This window comes from Neoarius graeffei, chromosome 23, assembly GCF_027579695.1.
Source record: "Neoarius graeffei isolate fNeoGra1 chromosome 23, fNeoGra1.pri, whole genome shotgun sequence".
NCBI lineage: Eukaryota > Metazoa > Chordata > Actinopteri > Siluriformes > Ariidae > Neoarius > Neoarius graeffei.
Window position 1 is genome coordinate 4,216,160 of NC_083591.1, and position 18,396 is coordinate 4,234,555.

The window sequence follows — 18,396 nt, forward strand, 5'->3', positions numbered from 1 at the left end:
TAAAAAATAAACTGTAAATAAGCCAGGATAGAGAAGTGCTTTATAAGTCTGTTATTGAAAATAAGATTTAAAAATATGCAGAAATGTACAATTTTATTAATTATTTTATAATTATAAAACGTATTTGTTAAATTTGCATTATAACATTGAGTAATGATATAAAACCGTTAATAAATAACCCTGACTGCAGTCAGCCCCTTCTACCACCAATACTTCCTTAACCCCGCCCAGTCTTGGTCATGTGACCGTTTCAAAATGGCGGCGCCCATGCGCTTGGAGGCGTAACGTCGGTTAAATCACAAAAACGCTTCTTATTGGACATGTAGTGCACTGTGTAGAGTGTGGAAACCGTTATTCCATTCCCTGTGTAGTGCACATGTAGGGATTAGGGGTATATTTCGGCTACAGCCGGGTTTTAGGAGTCAGTTGAGGCGAAGACGCTGCTGAGTCGCTCTTTGGACGAGTTTTCCACGATGGATAAAGACGATCGCATCCAGTGAGTTTATTTCTCTTCCTGAGTGACAGGAGAAATGTGTTGAGTTTGTCTCTGTGTGTGAATTTCGTTTACATGATGGGGATTTCAGAGAAAAGGCTCAGCTTGAGTGATCAGTCACGTGACTATTATTATTATTATTATTATTATTATTATTATTATAATAGAAAGATTTCCTTCCTTTCTGATGACTAGATTTGGAAAGGAAAACCCCAAACCCAGAAGTTTATGTGTAATTATAAAGCCTGAGCATCAATACTGTCCCATTTTTATCTAGAATTTACCAGATCAGGGTGTAAAATTTAGTTTTTATCCTATTAGATGTTCAGACAATGCCTGTGACTATAAAGAGCGCTCTGTTAGATCTGATCAGACTTCGAAGAGTGCAAAATTTGCCTGTTTTCCATGTCTGATTTTTTTTTTAAATATATTAATGTTATAATCATGCCTGTGAGAATAATAAAGAGCTCTGTTTGTAGTGCATTAAACCTGACCCTGCTTGCAGTGTGACTTCATGAGGAATTGGACCGTTAGAAGGTCTTATCTTCTCTCTCCACCTTCAAACTGTTGATTGTGATTACAATAAGAAAGAGGGAGAGGCAGCTGAACTGGGAGATGATAACTCTCTCTCTCTCTCTCTCTCTCTCTCTCTCTGTGCATTGTAGGAATCAAGAGTTTGAGTCATGCACCTTTCTAATAGCACTGTTTCACTTCACAGCCCAAAAGACTTCCCCGAGCTGAAAAATGACACGTTTTTGCGAGCAGCCCGAGGTGAAGAGGTCGGACACGTTCCGGTGTGGTGCATGCGGCAAGCGGGACGTTACCTGCCAGGTACGCATGGGTCTGAATAATAACATCGCAGGTTCCATGTTGACGTCAGTGCTGTCAATCTGTCGCTTTCTCTATACATAGTTTTCACTGACGTCACGGCATTCCAGGGAAAGCCCTCCAGCCGCCATCTTGCGGGTCAAACAAAACGGACCATCGCCATTACCGGCTACATTATCTCGGACGAATTTATGAAGTTATATAGAAAGTTTTCTAAAATAAAGATCAATGTCGGCAAAATCAAGCAAACAGAAGTATATAGATACATTAGACGACATCTCACGACAACGGTATGCAGCCAGACTGGCCTTGATTGGGGGAATTGACCCCTACGAAGTGGACAAAGATGCATTTTCAAGTGACTACACAGGGCTGCCAAAGCCTGAAACTGCCAAAGCCTGCTCCAAAGCCTGAAACTGACTTCATCAAACTTTAAAGGCTGTCTGATATATACAACTTTATGTATTCTAGCATTAAATAGACTGTTGAATGTTATGCAACCGTAATAAGTTGATTAAACACAAATCAAATCATACAGAATAGACCTAAAATGTTTAAATGACCCTTGCGTGAGTGAAGTGACAAGTGTCAAATAGAAACGTGACAAACGAGCGATATTAAGTGTAAATTACAATGTAAACGTACACTCAGCGGTTCCAGTTAGGCATTCTCCAGAGATTGTTTACACGATGTTTTGGTTTCCAAAACCAAACTTAAACACAACTGATTGTTTATTTAAACAACTTACCACTTATAAAATGATCGGAGCAGACTTTGCTGTGTTTGGAAGGCTGATAATCCTTGCGGTTGATTCTCACAAGCCATAGATTTCTCCTTTGTATGCTGAGTTTCTTTGTTTGCTTGCCTTTGTGCTCCCGTACAGTGGGAATTCCATAAAAGCTCCGCTTGACGTCATCTGACCTATTACGACAGCCGTGAATACAACAGGTGTGTACCATTGCTAGCTTTAAATAGCCTGCTTGGGTTCTTTTGAAGACTTTGTACTCGCGCGTTACAATGTGTGCTCAGTGATCCGTACGGTAAGCTTGACCCACAAGATGGCCGCCACTAGGGAATCCCCGACTCTGTGACGTCATGTGCAAACTATGTATGGGTGATTCTCATGAAGACCTTCACATTAACATAAAAAGTTTTTCACCTCATTTCAGTATTTTTTCAAGTTGAGAGCCTAAAATAGTGTGAACTTTACTATGTTGATCTTTTTTTAATGGAAAAATATTTTAATGGAATTTTATTCTTATTTGAGGCTTACATGAGCCAGAATAATTCTCATCACTGTTACAGTAAATGATGAAGCTAGATCATGACTTAAAAACATTTTTTGACAATTTCATATTTCCACAAAATATCCCATTAAATGAACAGCACAGTCCATGACAATTACTTTATATATTTTTTGACATTTATTTATTGCCCTCACAGTGCATGGTAATGAGAATATTGAGTAACGGTAATGAGATACTCTTGGCTAATTTCACAAATAACCTGAAATGCTAGCAACCTATAACTTTGCCACATGTTAAAGCCTTATATTGTGATAATAATCATAAAATAATATATTTTTTAATTTTTAAAAGTAATGAGTATTAAACCATAACGGTAATAATAGACAGTGTAACTGAGGACAGATTTAGCAACATTAACATAAATATCACAAAGTAAGAGAAGAGTGAGCAACTGACCTTGTCTCCATTTCGAATCTTGTATCTGAAGTGATGCATCATGCGATAGCTGATCAATTTAAAGGCACGGTGTACTTTTTATAGGGGGGTGAAATCATGAAATGGTAATGAGAAACATTTGGTGCGGACAGTTATTTTGTTTAAAATCAAGTACCTTTTTTTGTTCAACACAAAAAATATTAATATTATGCATAAATATAGATGTTTTAAAATAACTTTACACTGTTTAATTTTTTTTATATAATTAGGAATTTTTATATGATTTAAAGTAAACATTAAAAAAAGGGATGCGGACACATAACGGTAATGAGAATTTCCATAGATTTTTTTGTTTAATTGATATAAAAATTAGTTTATATGATGATGAAAACCATTTGTCCATACAGTGCTCCCTATTTTCTTTACACAGAATATCAGAGTTTATGTGAATTAAGTATTGATTTTGGAAAATGCGTCCTGGACATGTTCACTACAGCTTCATGAGAATCACCCGTATAGTCCTGTGTACAGACCGTACAGGTCACCACTGAACTCCAGGAGTCATTGTAGAGTGAACGGGTCATGCTCATGTCCCAGGCTTTACATAGAGGCAGGAGAAGCTGCTGAGTATATTTTTTAATTCATGGTGAAATCAAGGACTAATGACGAAAGTAAACAGGGGGAGTGTGTGTGTGTGTGTGTGTGTGTGTGTGTGTGTGTGTGTGTGTGTGTGTGTGTGTGTGTGTGCTGTCCGTGTCCCTCCACTTTGAAATCATCTCCCCAGTGACTTGACATTAGGTTTCATCAGATTCAGTGAACAGCTTGAAGAAAAGTTTTAAAGTCCAGGTTTACAGTCTTGCTTTCAGTGTCTCTTAGTGGTAGCAGTTTTTTCTGAACATATTAGTATACGTATGATATTTTTTCTTGACATTACATGGCATTTAGCAGACGCTCTTATCCAGAGCGACGTACAGTGAGTGCAAGAGTCAGGAACATGAAGTGCTGAACTTCTAGACAAGAAAGTTCTAGCGCCAACTGAACAAGTGGCAGAAAAACACCGAGTGTAATATTCTGTTGAAGGATTAATACGCAAACAGCCAAGGAAACAAACCAAAACCGATTGTACTGTACCATACAGCTGTTGTTTGTTTGATGTATTTTTATTGTTTTATGTCTATTAGTCTTAATCCTTGACTTGCAAGTGACGTTAAAGCAAAAATAGAAACCCGGTTGTCGGCCATGTTGGTGGAGATATAAATGCGGGGTCAAGCGACATTCCATACAAAACGTAGTCACGCATGCACAACTCTCTTTGTTTTTCCACTGCTTTAAGCGTTCTTTTAGCTCTGCCATATCTTGTGCTGTATATGGTTGTGGTCACAACAGTACTTGTGACCGTGGCATGTTCCGATTTTTTTTTTTTTTTTAGAATTCCGTCCGTGATTCGGAAAGAGGGTGAGGAAACTCTGAGGCTTAGTACAGAGAGGAGATGAGGGGATCAGGACACTTCGTCCAATGACCATTTCGTCCAATAGTTATTCCAGTGTTTGCGAATGAAAGCCCCGCGAGAGCGCTGCTCTGCAACTCAAGATTTAATATGATCCAGCCAGCAAAAGTCTTAGGGTGTTTTCACACTTGGTCCCTTTCAGCCATCTAACCGAACTCAGATCGATGACTCAGCATTTTTTGCGCATATGTGAACACTCCAACCGTACCCAGACCCCTTTAAAGCGAACCGAACTGAGACCACCTCAGGAGGTGGTCTCAGTACGGTTCGCTAAAAATCAACGGTACGGTTCGCCTAATCTGCGCATTGTGAACAAAAAGCGCACCAGGTTCACTTCGCCTTTTTCACTGTAGTTTAACCTTCTTCGTTTGCCATAGTTGGTCACGTGACTGTAGCAGGGAACCTCAACTTCCTTTTGGAACTTACCACAGCTGCTTTACAGTTCTCTGAACTTACTGACTGATGAGTCGGCCACAATAATATAACTATATTATTTATATATATATATATATATATATATATATATATATATATATATATATATATATATATAAAATTTATTAATATATATAAATATATAATTTTATTTTCCTTAATCCGCACTATTTTGATCAAAGAATACAGCAGGGCAAGCATGGCAGCAGACATTTTGATTCAAGAGAAAATTACCCAGAATTCCGTGCACTGGGGGTCTGAGGGCTCTAGAGGACCTGGTGTGAACAGAAAAAGGACTGAGGCCCCATCAAAGCTTAACTGGACCAGAAAGAGAACCCAGTCCTCTTTGTAATAAATTCACAGTGTGAACACAAAAAGAACTGAGTTCTTTTTCTGTTGGTCCACTTTTTGGTCCACTTAAAGAGGACTGAGTCTGGTTCCTTTAAAGGGGACCAGGTGTGAAAACACCCTTAGAGTCACCAGTTAACCTAACCTGCATGTCTTTGGACTGTGGGGGAAACCGGAGCACCCGGAGGAAACCCACGCGGACACGGGGAGAACATGCAAACTCCGCACAGAAAGGCCCTCGCCGGCCACGGGGCTCGAACCCAGGACCTTCTTGCTGTGAGGCAACAGCGCTAACCACTACACCACCGTGCCGCCCACTCGATAATGTAGAAGTCATAAAATAGAAATCCATGACAAAGATTGTATGGAAAAAAAATAGGGTGCCTAAGACTTTTGTACAGTACCGTATATGTTTACATACTCAGTAACTAACTTGTTTACTTAAATCATTTCTGAGCATACTTCCTCACTTTAGTAACTTACTGACTGACTAACTAGATTTTGTCCAAGTTGACAGTTTATTCGCTGAACTGACCAAGTATTTCACTTTACAGATGTTTAAATTGCCCCTTGGGGACAAATAAAGTGTATTTGAATTTGAATAATTACTGACTGTAGCTCATATGTTACTCTGTACGATATATTGGCACCAGAGGTGGACAGTAACAAAGTACGTTTACTTGAGTACTGTACTTAAGTATTAATTTTTTGCCAACTTATGACTTTAACTTCACTACATTTGAAAGACAAATATCGTACTTTTTACTCCACTACATTTCTATCAAGGTCCTCATTACTATGAAGCAGCTTTGAAAGTGGATTTTTTTTGTTTTGTTTTTTTGCAGGTGACACTGAGATAGATGATCAGTAATCACTAGGGTCACGTCACATCCATAGACTGTATAAAATCGAGTTCCGTGATTTCTCAGCAGCATTATTTAACACGATCAGTTGATGGCAGAATGAAAGGAGGCGGTTCTTCTGGGGAATGAACGCACCCATGGCCCATGTTTCAGTTTTCTGAAAGGATTAAAGATTCATTTCGTTTTAAAGGTCCCATGGCATGAAATTTTCACTTTCTGAGGTTTTTTAACGTTAAAATGAGTTCCTCTGACCTTCTTAAGTCACCCCAGTGGCTAGAAATTTCATAATGTGTAAACCAAACTATGCCCAACATTTGAGAATGGCGCATCAAAACGGCGCATTGATAAACTCTTCCCTTGCGTACGTCAGCAAGGAAGATGATCCCCACGCCCCCCCCTCTGGATTCCCACCCACTGTATGGATTGCCCACCCAACTCAAAAGTTGCTGTTTGTCCTACCAAGCCTACTGCGTATGCGCGAAGCCTACTGCGCATGCGCAGAACACATGACTACATTTTGTAGTGAGGAGCCCATAGAAGACACAACATGGAAATTGCGCTGTACATGGATGTGACAACACAGAAAGGAGTCTGTTTTTACTGCCGACGGGAGAGCCCCTGAGGACGCAGTGGCTTAATTTTATTTACTTCAATAATACGCCATCGAGTCTACCTAAGACGGTGTATGTTTGTCAGAAGCATTTTCCTGATGAATGTTTCCACAACTTGGGACAGTACAGGGCAGGTTTTGCACATCAACTGTCACTGAAGCCTGGGTCCGTACCAAGCATCCCTGCCGCATCAGCAACAAACACCAAACAAGTAAATGAATAACTGGTCGTTTTGCCGTGTTTTAAAATTGGTGCGTTAGCCTAGCAATGGCTACATTAGCTGTGCAGCTAACCGCTTCCTGCAGTTAGCTAGGTACATGGGCTTGAGTTGTACCATTTTTTTTTAGACAGGGCGGACGGACCAGGGCATTCGCCCGCCTGGCCGTGCCCGACGAGGAGCGCTCTCGGCCGGCTTGGGAGGCAGACGGCAGCCCCTCCCCCTCCCCCTATGGCACGCCCCCACCGTCTACCCTTCCCCGCCTCCTGCTTCTCATTAGCAAAATGACGCACTGGGAAAAGCGCTGAAATGGGGCTTTCTCCCAGGAGGCTATATCTACGTACCGAGGGTTCATTTCGAGAAAGGCTGCGGATATAACATCCAGAAACCTCCACGAGCCCGTCTAAAGCGTCAACAAACCACCATGCCATGGGACCTTTAAACGTTTGCTTCGTTTGCCGAAAACGAACCACATCACAGCCTACAAAAACTCGCCGTCCAACCTGCGGGAGCATATTGAGGGAGCTAAACATTTTATTCCGAGAGAAAGCTTGCAATGAAGTTGTCTGTGCTTTTAGAGCTAGCAATAACATTGCAATAGCTATGCAGTCTGGTTAGTCAAATGACGTTTTATGGATTTGCCCGCCAAGTCGCTGTAGCTTTGTCCACGGCTAACGTCAACACGCAGCTAGTTAACTTGGACACTGTTAGTTAGTATGTAAAAACAGTTATGCTAGCATGAATAATGTTAACTTATCTGAAGTCCTTTCAGAAATAGGTTTTAGCATAATCTCGCCAAATAAACAGAATGTAGAAATCTTTCTTTTCTAGTAACGTTAGCTCGCCAATATGATTTTGAGTTGGAAAAGAGTTTGCTAGCATGTCAAGTTGAGCGTCACTGACTAGCTAGCTTAATATTAAGCCACCATGATGCACAGCATGCGTTCATTTTGTGAATTCACAAAATAATCCAGTCAGTTGTTTCAGAGGCATGAGGTATTATAAGCGTTGTGGCAATAATACAACGATGCGTTGACAGAAAATGTACTTTTAATACTTAAGTATTTTTAAAAGTAAGTACTTAAGTAAAAATTTGACTGGAGAACTTTCACTTGTATCGGAGTAGCATTTAACCAGCGGGCTCTGCACTTTGACTAAAGTAATGAAGTTGGGTTCTTTGTGCACCTCTGATTGTCACCCCTCTTCTCCTTCCTCAATGTAAAAGCATTATCATGGAGCAGATATTATTTGGATGGTGCTGTTTTTATTCCCAGTACAGCACTGAACCTACCGTGTGTGTGTGTGCGTGCATGTGCATGCTGTATGGATATCTACACGCAATGACAATTTAAAAATGTGACTTTTCTTGGCAGAGTTCAGAGAATTCAGAGCAGGGAGAGACTTTTTTGAGACGTGCCGCTCTCCAGAAGACTGCTGTGAGCTCACGCTGCAGGTCGGCACCTTTTAACACACCTAAAGCCCTAAAATGATTGAGGTAAATTACTAAGTGTCGTATTTTCCTGCAGCCGCTGAGACGATTCCCGTTCGACGCTGCGATCATCTTCTCAGACATCCTGGTGGTGCCGCAGGTAAAACAATACTTATGTTAAAAGCAGAACCCGAACTGAAACCTGCTTTCTTAGAACAATTTTAACGAATGTGTGTGGTACGATAATGCAACATAAATATCTCCAAATGTTGTGACTTTCACTAATTGTGGGTGTGTCCGTGTCGGTAGGCTCTGGGTATGGATGTGCAGATGGTAGCAGGAAAAGGTCCAACATTCCCAGAACCTCTGAAGGATCCGGATGATCTGAAGAGACTTCGGTCCAAAGTGGATGTAGAGCCCGAGCTGGGTTATGTGTTCAGGGCCATCACGCTGACGAGGCACAAACTGGAAGGCAAAGTTCCTCTCATCGGCTTCAGCGGAGCTCCGGTGATTAAATCAGTTACACTGTGTGATCAGTAGGTTTTTCTTCTCTGGAATGACGACACAATAAGAGAGAATAAGAAAGCAGCATGAGAACCCTGATGGAAGCAGTCGTACACATGGGAATGGAGGCTGCGTGTGTGTGATGTAATAAGTTATCATGATTTTTTTTCTTTTTAAAACACTAACTGTGAGCGGAGCCCCATAGGCATAGAGTGTGGATACATAAAGAAACCCATCGAGTTGTTTTCTGATGGTTTCGGTCCTGTGCCTCCACCATACCAGTGTTAGTAATTGCCAGTCATACACGCCGCCTAGTGGCCAGTGTTAGTAATTACCAGTCATACACGCCGCCTAGTGGCCAGTGTTAGTAATTACCAGTCATACACGCCGCCTAGTGGCCAGTGTTAGTAATTACCAGTCATACACGCCGCCTAGTGGCCAGTGTTAGTAATTGCCAGTCATACACGCCGCCTAGTGGCCAGTGTTAGTAATTGCCAGTCATACACGCCGCCTAGTGGCCAGTGTTAGTAATTGCCAGTCATACGCGCCGCCTAGTGGCCAGTGTTAGTAATTGCCAGTCATACGCGCCGCCTAGTGGCCAGTGTTAGTAATTGCCAGTCATACGCACCGCCTAGTGGCCAGTGTTAGTAATTGCCAGTCATACACGCCGCCTAGTGGCCAGTGTTAGTAATTGCCAGTCATACACGCCGCCTAGTGGCCAGTGTTAGTAATTGCCAGTCATATACGCCGCCTAGTGGCCAGTGTTAGTAATTGCAGTCATACACGCCGCCTAGTGGCCAGTGTTAGTAATTGCCAGTCATAGACGCCGCCTAGTGGCCAGTGTTAGTAATTGCCTGTCATAGACGCCGCCTAGTGGCCAGTGTTAGTAATTGCCAGTCTTAGACGCCGCCTAGTGGCCAGTGTTAGTAATTGCCAGTCTTAGACGCCGCCTAGTGGCCAGTGTTAGTAATTGCCAGTCTTAGACGCCGCCTAGTGGCCAGTGTTAGTAATTGCCAGTCATACACGCTGCCTAGTGGCCAGTGTTAGTAATTGCCAGTCACAGACGCCGCCTAGTGGCCAGTGTTAGTAATTGCCAGTCTTAGACGCCGCCTAGTGGCCAGTGTTAGTAATTGCCAGTCATACACGCTGCCTAGTGGCCAGTGTTAGTAATTGCCAGTCATAGACGCCGCCTAGTGGCCAGTGTTAGTAATTGCCAGTCATAGACGCCGCCTAGTGGCCAGTGTTAGTAATTGCCAGTCACAGACGCCGCCTAGTGGCCAGTGTTAGTAATTGCCAGTCATAGACGCCGCCTAGTGGCCAGTGTTAGTAATTGCCAGTCATACACGCCGCCTAGTGGCCAGTGTTAGTAATTGCCAGTCACAGACGCCGCCTAGTGGCCAGTGTTAGTAATTGCCAGTCATAGACGCCGCCGAGTGGCCAGTGTTAGTAATTGCCAGTCATACACGCCGCCGAGTGGCCAGTGTTAGTAATTGCCAGTCATACACGCCGCCTAGTGGCCAGTGTTAGTAATTGCCAGTCACAGACGCCGCCTAGTGGCCAGTGTTAGTAATTGCCAGTCATACACGCCGCCTAGTGGCCAGTGTTAGTAATTGCCAGTCATACACGCCGCCGAGTGGCCAGTGTTAGTAATTGCCAGTCATACACGCCGCCTAGTGGCCAGTGTTAGTAATTGCCAGTCATACACGCCACCTAGACACGGTGGTGTAGTGGTTAGCGCTGTTGCCTCACAGCAAGAAGGTCCGGGTTCGAGCCCCGTGGCCGGCGAGGGCCTTTCTGTGCGGAGTTTACATGTTCTCCCTGTGTCCGCGTGGGTTTCCTCCGGGTGCTCCAGTTTCCCCCACAGTCCAAAGACATGCAGGTTAGGTTAACTGGTGACTCTAAATTGACCGTAGGTGTGAATGTGAGTGTGAATGGTTGTCTGTGTCTCTGTGTCAGCCCTGTGATGACCTGGCAACTTGTCCAGGGTGTACCCCGCCTTTCGCCCGTAGTCAGCTGGGATAGGCTCCAGCTTGCCTGCGACCCTGTAGAAGGATAAAGCGGCTGGAGATAATGAGATGAGATGAGATGAGATGCGGCGGCACGGTGGTGTAGTGGTTAGCGCTGTCGCCTCACAGCAAGAAGGTCCTGGGTTCGAGCCCCGTGGCCGGCGAGGGCCTTTCTGTGTGGAGTTTGCATGTTCTCCCCGTGTCCGCGTGGGTTTCCTCCGGGTGCTCCGGTTTCCCCCACAGTCCAAAGACATGCAGGTTAGGTTAACTGGTGACTCTAAATTGACCGTAGGTGTGAATGTGAGTGTGAATGGCTGTCTGTGTCTATGTGTCAGCCCTGTGATGACCTGGCGACTTGTCCAGGGTGTACCCCGCCTTTCGCCCGTAGTCAGCTGGGATAGGCTCCAGCTTGCCTGCGACCCTGTAGAAGGATAAAGCGGCTAGAGATAATGAGATGAGATGAGAGATGAGATGCCGCCTAGTGGCCAGTGTTAGTAATTGCCAGTCATACACGCTGCCTAGTGGCCAGTGTTAGTAATTGCCAGTCATAGACGCCGCCTAGTGGCCAGTGTTAGTAATTGCTAGTCATAGACGCCGCCTAGTGGCCAGTGTTAGTAATTGCCAGTCATACACGCCGCCTAGTGGCCAGTGTTAGTAATTGCTAGTCACAGACGCCGCCTAGTGGCCAGTGTTAGTAATTGCCAGTCACAGACGCCGCCTAGTGGCCAATGTTAGTAATTGCCAGTCATACACGCCGCCGAGTGGCCAGTGTTAGTAATTGCCAGTCATACACGCCGCCTAGTGGCCAGTGTTAGTAATTGCCAGTCATAGACGCCGCCTAGTGGCCAGTGTTAGTAATTGCTAGTCACAGACGCCGCCTAGTGGCCAGTGTTAGTAATTGCCAGTCACAGACGCCGCCTAGTGGCCAATGTTAGTAATTGCCAGTCATACACGCCGCCGAGTGGCCAGTGTTAGTAATTGCCAGTCATACACGCCGCCTAGTGGCCAGTGTTAGTAATTGCCAGTCATACACGCCACCTAGACACGGTGGTGTAGTGGTTAGCGCTGTTGCCTCACAGCAAGAAGGTCCGGGTTCGAGCCCCGTGGCCGGCGAGGGCCTTTCTGTGCGGAGTTTACATGTTCTCCCTGTGTCCGCGTGGGTTTCCTCCGGGTGCTCCAGTTTCCCCCACAGTCCAAAGACATGCAGGTTAGGTTAACTGGTGACTCTAAATTGACCGTAGGTGTGAATGTGAGTGTGAATGGTTGTCTGTGTCTCTGTGTCAGCCCTGTGATGACCTGGCAACTTGTCCAGGGTGTACCCCGCCTTTCGCCCGTAGTCAGCTGGGATAGGCTCCAGCTTGCCTGCGACCCTGTAGAAGGATAAAGCGGCTGGAGATAATGAGATGAGATGAGATGAGATGAGACGCCGCCTAGTGGCCAGTGTTAGTAATTGCCAGTCATACACGCCACCTAGTGGCCAGTGTTAGTAATTGCCAGTCATGCACGCCGCCTAGTGGCCAGTGTTAGTAATTGCCAGTCATAGACGCCGCCTAGTGGCCAGTGTTAGTAATTGCCAGTCATACACGCCGCCTAGTGGCCAGTGTTAGTAATTGCGTCATACATGCCGCCTAGTGGCCAGTGTTAGTAATTGCCAGTCATAGACGCCGCCTAGTGGCCAGTGTTAGTAATTGCCAGTCATACACGCCGCCTAGGCACGGTGGTGTAGTGGTTAGCGCTGTCACCTCACAGCAAGAAGGTCCGGGTTCGAGCCCCGTGGCCGGCGAGGGCCTTTCTGTGCGGAGTTTACATGTTCTCCCCGTGTCCGTGTGGGTTTCCTCCGGGTGCTCCAGTTTCCCCCACAGTCCAAAGACATGCAGGTTAGGTTAACTGGTGACTCTAAATTGACCGTAGGTGTGAATGTGAGTGTGAATGGTTGTCTGTGTCTATGTGTCAGCCCTGTGATGACCTGGCGACTTGTCCAGGGTGTACCCCGCCTTTCGCCCGTAGTCAGCTGGGATAGGCTCCAGCTTGCCTGTTACCCTGTAGAACAGGATGGAGCGGCTAGAGATAATGAGATGAGATGAGACACGCCACCTAGTGCTCAGTGTTAGTAATTGCCAGTCATGCATGCCGCCTAGTGGCCAGTGTTAGTAATTGCCAGTCATAGACGCCGCCTAGTGGCCAGTGTTAGTAATTGCCAGTCATAGACGCCGCCTAGTGGCCAGTGTTAGTAATTGCCAGTCATAGACGCCGCCGAGTGGCCAGTGTTAGTAATTGCCAGTCATGCACGCCGCCTAGTGGCCAGTGTTAGTAATTGCCAGTCATACACGCTGCCAAGTGGCCAGTGTTAGCTGGTAAAGAAATAAAACAAAAGAGGCTGGCTTTGATATAAGAAAATTCTACAACCCAGAAACAGATGGGAGCTCCGCTTTTAGGCAGTACCTAAATCTATATAATAAATAATGAAACACGTCCTGAAGACTCCGTATGTTTCTCCCCTGTGCAGTGGACTCTGATGTCCTACATGATCGAAGGCGGCGGCTCCACCACGCACTCGAAAGCAAAGCGCTGGTTATACAGACACCCCGAGGCCAGTCACTCCCTCCTCAAACGCCTCACTGACGTCATTGTGGAGTACCTGCTGGGCCAGGTCAAAGCTGGCGCTCAGGTGAGAAGTTTTATTGCTGGGTTTCACGTGACGTCACACCCGCCTCATTTAGTTATTGAAAACTTTAGCTGGTGGTCTACCAAAGCTCAGTTGACAAAGCGTTTGTATGGAGGTGTATTGCTCGCATGAAAAATGCCTTACGCTTGCATCGTTTTAGGTTATTTGATCAAACTGTGAAACTGATAAGTTTCTTCAGGGTTCCCCGTGAACTAATAAAAAAGGGTGAACGAACACAAGATTTCACAAAAAGACGTTGAGAAAGGCCGCTTTTCAGTGAACCTCTCAGTGAAATCGAAGGGAGCCGAGTCGAAGGATGCTCGAGTTTGCAGTGATCACTTGGGGAAAGGTTTGTATTTCCCTCTCAGCTCTGTCCTTAGTGTTCTCCAATACGTTTCTTGCTATGTGTCATTATTTTACGGTACTTTTTTTAGTCACGAAGCGCTAAAGTCCCCAGCTGTTTCTTTGTTTCCTCCTCACAAAGTCCATATGCATGATGGTCACGACAAAATTCTTCCCCAGCCATACAGTTACAATGTGCCGTGATCACTTCTCCATCTTGTTTAACTCAGATCCAGGTCTTTAAAGGGGTTTCTGATGATCTTTGTGAATGATTTACCTGAGGGATAAGAGCCAACACAAGTGAGAATCAAGCCAACTGTTGTTTGTTTGCGCTTTGTTGTAAAGACATGAACGAAAAGCTTAAAAAAAACCCCATACTTACACGGGCAAAAACAATCCAGGATTCATTGGGCAGCGACTTGATCCCGAGGTCCTTTACCCAGCCACATACAAAAAAGTTGTAAGCCTCCATACTCTTCCAGGCTTTCATCTGTTTTGCGGTGTAGGAGAACGTCTGCAACACCCAGATAGTTTGAGATGGCGGGGAACTTGACTGAAGGGTGGTTTTCGAGATCGTATGACAAATCCTTCTTTCCCAGACTGTAGGGGTTGATTCCGTTGCACAGAGTAATTTTCTGAATATATCTAAAGCCAGCAGTGGCTTCTAGATTACGAGCGTACTCTGATAAGTTACCGCTAGTTGTTTGCACTACGGCAGCCGTTTAGACCACCAGCTATTTCACTTCTGGTCAAACTTTCCGTTAAGAAAAGTCATGTGACTGAAACCCAGCAATACGTTTTAAAGGATATATATATTTTTTTCTTTTAAATCGAAACCGGCAAAGCCTGAATGAAGTTTTGTCTTGATAATTATCCTTATACAAGGTGTTTTTTTTTTTATGTTGTTTTTGCATCAGCCTTAATATTTTGGCCACATTTTGACTGGAATAGTTCCATATGTCATGCTTTGCTGATAAAGCACATCAGCAGAGGATCATGGGATGTGAAAGATGTGCATTTACTTCCCATAGTGGTTGCTTTTGTTCTGTCGGTGGATTTTCACATTTTTGTGAGCCAAAAACAAAAATGAAGGAGAATGCTAATTATTAAATAAAGGTCACACTGGAATATGACTGTTGTTTACGTGTTTTCTTTGACCTTGCACCAAAGTGGCTGCGGCTTTTTTTTCTGCCTGCTAGGATTTTTTCGCTAGCAATGTAGGCACCTGTGTAGAAATGATGGTGTGTGTGTGCGCGTGTGCTTCAGGCCCTGCAGGTGTTTGAATCCCATGCTGGCTGTCTTGGCCCGGTGGAATTTGAAGCGTTCGCTCTGCCGTACCTCAGGGACATCGCACGCAGAGTAAAGGACAGGCTCAAGGAGACAGGACTGGATAACGTCCCCATGGTGGGTGAAGGGTCTTCGTGTCTTCACATTTCAGTTTGATCTGATATATCCTCTCCTGTTTACATGCATTTATTTAGCCTCCATGACAGCCCTGTTTCTGTGTTGCCAAACTGACCTGGAAGTACACTGACCTTATTTAAAAAAAAAAAAAGTCCTCCTCCCCCTTTCCTTGGCTCTGTACTTTTGCATGGTGCGTGTCTCAAGAGAAAAATAACAGGATATATATATAAAAAAAGTGTGTATGTAAAATCTTTTTTTGGTACTGTATTTTCTTTGTCAGCAATGTTGGCTCTTCAAGAACATGCTGTACTTGCTGATCCTGAGCACTAGGTGTAAGTATTGGGTAAACGTTTGGGTTGAGTCTACTAATATTGCCCTGTTTTTGCTTTGGATCAGATTGTGTTTGCGAAGGACGGACATTACGCTCTGGAAGACCTCTCCCAGACCTGCTATGAGGTGGTGGGCTTGGATTGGACCATTGACCCCCATGTGGCACGGTGAGTCACCCCTACGTCATGGTACATCCCAATTCTATTTCCCATAAATAAATACTGTGCCGGGGGTTTATATCCATGTGTGTGTGTTTCACAGGCAGAGGACTGGAGGCAAAGTCAGTCTGCAAGGGAACATGGACCCCTGTGCACTGTATGCTACGAAGGTAACACTTTAAACTCGGACAATATATTAAATAAATGCTCCCTAGCTGCAATAATGCCCGAAAAGAACAGGAACTTCAGTTAGAAGCCTCTTTTCCAGCAAGGGGTACTAATACTTTTACTTCAAACCGCTGTACGTGTCCGTAGCCATTCGTATTCGAGGTGAAGGTTATGGCAGTTTAGCAGGTAGAATTAACCACAAGTGATGTGTCATTTGTAAACGAGTCGACTCCTTGAGTTAGATATTTGAATCAGTTCTGAGAGTCGACTCTTTCAGGTGACACTCAGAGATTCACATCTGAGGTGTTTTTTTTTTTTTCCCCTTCATACATGCAAGTTGCATGATTCTAAACAGGAAGCTCACAGCTTCTACTTTTACTTGTTGGCTACAACAGCTTCATGGCTTGAGTGCAAACCTAAAAAAAAAATCGTAAACCTCAAACATATCTTGACTGATGAACAATATTTAGAAGTGAAAAATTTAAAAATTCTGTTTTTATCTAAACTTTTTTTTTTTAAATGCACTGTTTTGGTTAACAAGCATTAGAACTAGGCATGCAGGAAGAAATGCACAATATAAACCAACACAAATGTGTTTGTTTAGGAGCGCATTTCTGACATTGTAAAGACAATGGTGGAGGCGTTCGGCACCAGGGGTTACATCGCCAACCTCGGCCACGGTTTGTACCCTGACATGGATCCTGAGAGTGTGGGTGCGTTTGTGGAGGCCGTGCACACACACTCCCGCCGACTGATCAACCACAAATAAGATGCTCCACTCCATCTGAGCAGAGACAGAAATAGACATCAGAACTACACACACGCACAGCTATTCTGGACCTGGGTTTTTTTTTTTTTTGAAGTTATTGATTTGATCAGGAGTGATGTGTGATGACTGACTGTCAAGGTTCGGATTTTAGTGTGTTGTAGAATTTTAGTGACCAATATGTGATTTACAATCAAGTCTGAACCAAAAAAAAAGGTAAAAATGAAGTTTTTATTCATGTAGGGTGATTAATTAATTAAGATGCTTTTCTGTTCAACCAAATAAAGAGAGAACTTCATAGAAATGTACTTATTTATTTGATGGATCAGAAGCAAACCCAAGCACAAAGGCTTAAAGAAACAGTGCTGTGGAAAATACACTTACACTACCATAACTCACACAGCATCCCCGGTTACCACAAACGTCATTGATCAGTCGAGCCGGTTCACAGTGTGTTTGGATTAAAGCCTGTGGTTCGGGACACAGTGGGTTTCTTTAAATCTACTCCATAAACATGAACAAAATCTTTTGTGCTGTTTGTTAGTAGTCTGCCCCCTGAGGCCCCGCCCTCTCAATGTGGAATAAAAAGAAAAAGTGATGTTGATGTGCATGATGATAATGTTCTGCTTTGAGCTTAAATGTATATATATAAAATATTATATAATTATTTTGGATCTCAAACACTTGACCACTGGACAACAAAAATTGTGTCTTTTATTTACCTAAGATAGATGGGTTTTTATCCAGCACTTGTTTTTAAATTTGCTTTTTAAAAAAATAACGTGGGATTATTTACTAACACATTTTACACTCATCGGGAGTTTTGCTTTTAGGTTCTCTCTCATATATATATATATATATTTATTATGCGTGCGCACACTATTTGGACAAGACTGTTATTGGGAAATTTGCCACTCATTTTTCATTTGAGTTCCATCCGGGACATGGAGAACCAAAAACGTGACACAAATCTCTATCTGTCACTTGTGAGGAACTCGATGAGAGTTGTTTTGATAAATTTGGGGACTTTTTGTTCATGAATGTGTCAATATAATAAAAAGAAAAATCACATGTTGACTTGCAGATATGAAGTTTATCTTCTCGTGTTGAAAAACTCACATTTTTCATATGAAATGCATCGCGGATCTGAGTGACATATTTAAATTCTATTGGCTGGCTTTTTTCATGGTATATCAAATATATTCCAGTCAGGGAGCATGATACTGAACAAGTCAAAGACGAGTAGTTGAATGGAATATATCTGATAGACCACGAAAAAAAGCCATTATTCTTATTATCCATACACATTCCTTTTGGATGTTCAACGCATCTTTCTCTTTCAAAATTGTCTCAAAATCTTCTGTATTTAACGAAACGAACCTGCCAGCTATGTTTGTTTACAAATTGTCCCAGTCGCTCACTAGTGCGGAAGTTTTATGTCTTCGACATGTGAAGTCATGTCTTGACAACCATGCAATATCAAACTATATTCAACACCCATTCTCCATTGGGTAGAGTGAAATAATACATGTAGGATAAGCGATATGCTAACAATATTGCATGCTATCAAGCCAAATGAATGAAACCCGCTAGAAGGGAATAGAACACGTTTTTATTCCATCAAAAAAAGTGTCCTATAT

The 18,396-nt window shown here is 43.6% G+C and overlaps 1 protein-coding gene across 1 annotated transcript; it reads left to right on the forward strand.

The window, feature by feature from the left end:
• The first annotated feature begins 252 nt into the window (after positions 1–252).
• On the forward strand, positions 253–17,827 carry urod (uroporphyrinogen decarboxylase). The gene is made up of 10 exons (XM_060905629.1): positions 253–496; positions 1,212–1,324; positions 8,358–8,437; positions 8,511–8,573; positions 8,723–8,920; positions 13,430–13,591; positions 15,197–15,334; positions 15,731–15,831; positions 15,926–15,992; positions 16,595–17,827. The coding sequence occupies exons 1-10, from the start codon at positions 474–476 to the stop codon at positions 16,757–16,759; spliced, it is 1,110 nt and encodes a 369-aa protein (XP_060761612.1). The 5' UTR covers positions 253–473; the 3' UTR covers positions 16,760–17,827.
• Positions 17,828–18,396: the final 569 nt, after the last annotated feature.

What these genes read in the sequence shown, in the direction of transcription:
- urod (XM_060905629.1), top strand. Translation starts at nt 474, where the DNA reads ATGGATAAAGACGATCGCATCCA. An exon ending in AGCGGGACGTTACCTGCCAG is followed by an intron (nt 1,325 to 8,357) that starts GTACGCATGGGT and finishes TTTTCTTGGCAG; the next exon opens with AGTTCAGAGAATTCAGAGCA. An exon ending in ATTGACCCCCATGTGGCACG is followed by an intron (nt 15,832 to 15,925) that starts GTGAGTCACCCC and finishes TGTGTTTCACAG; the next exon opens with GCAGAGGACTGGAGGCAAAG.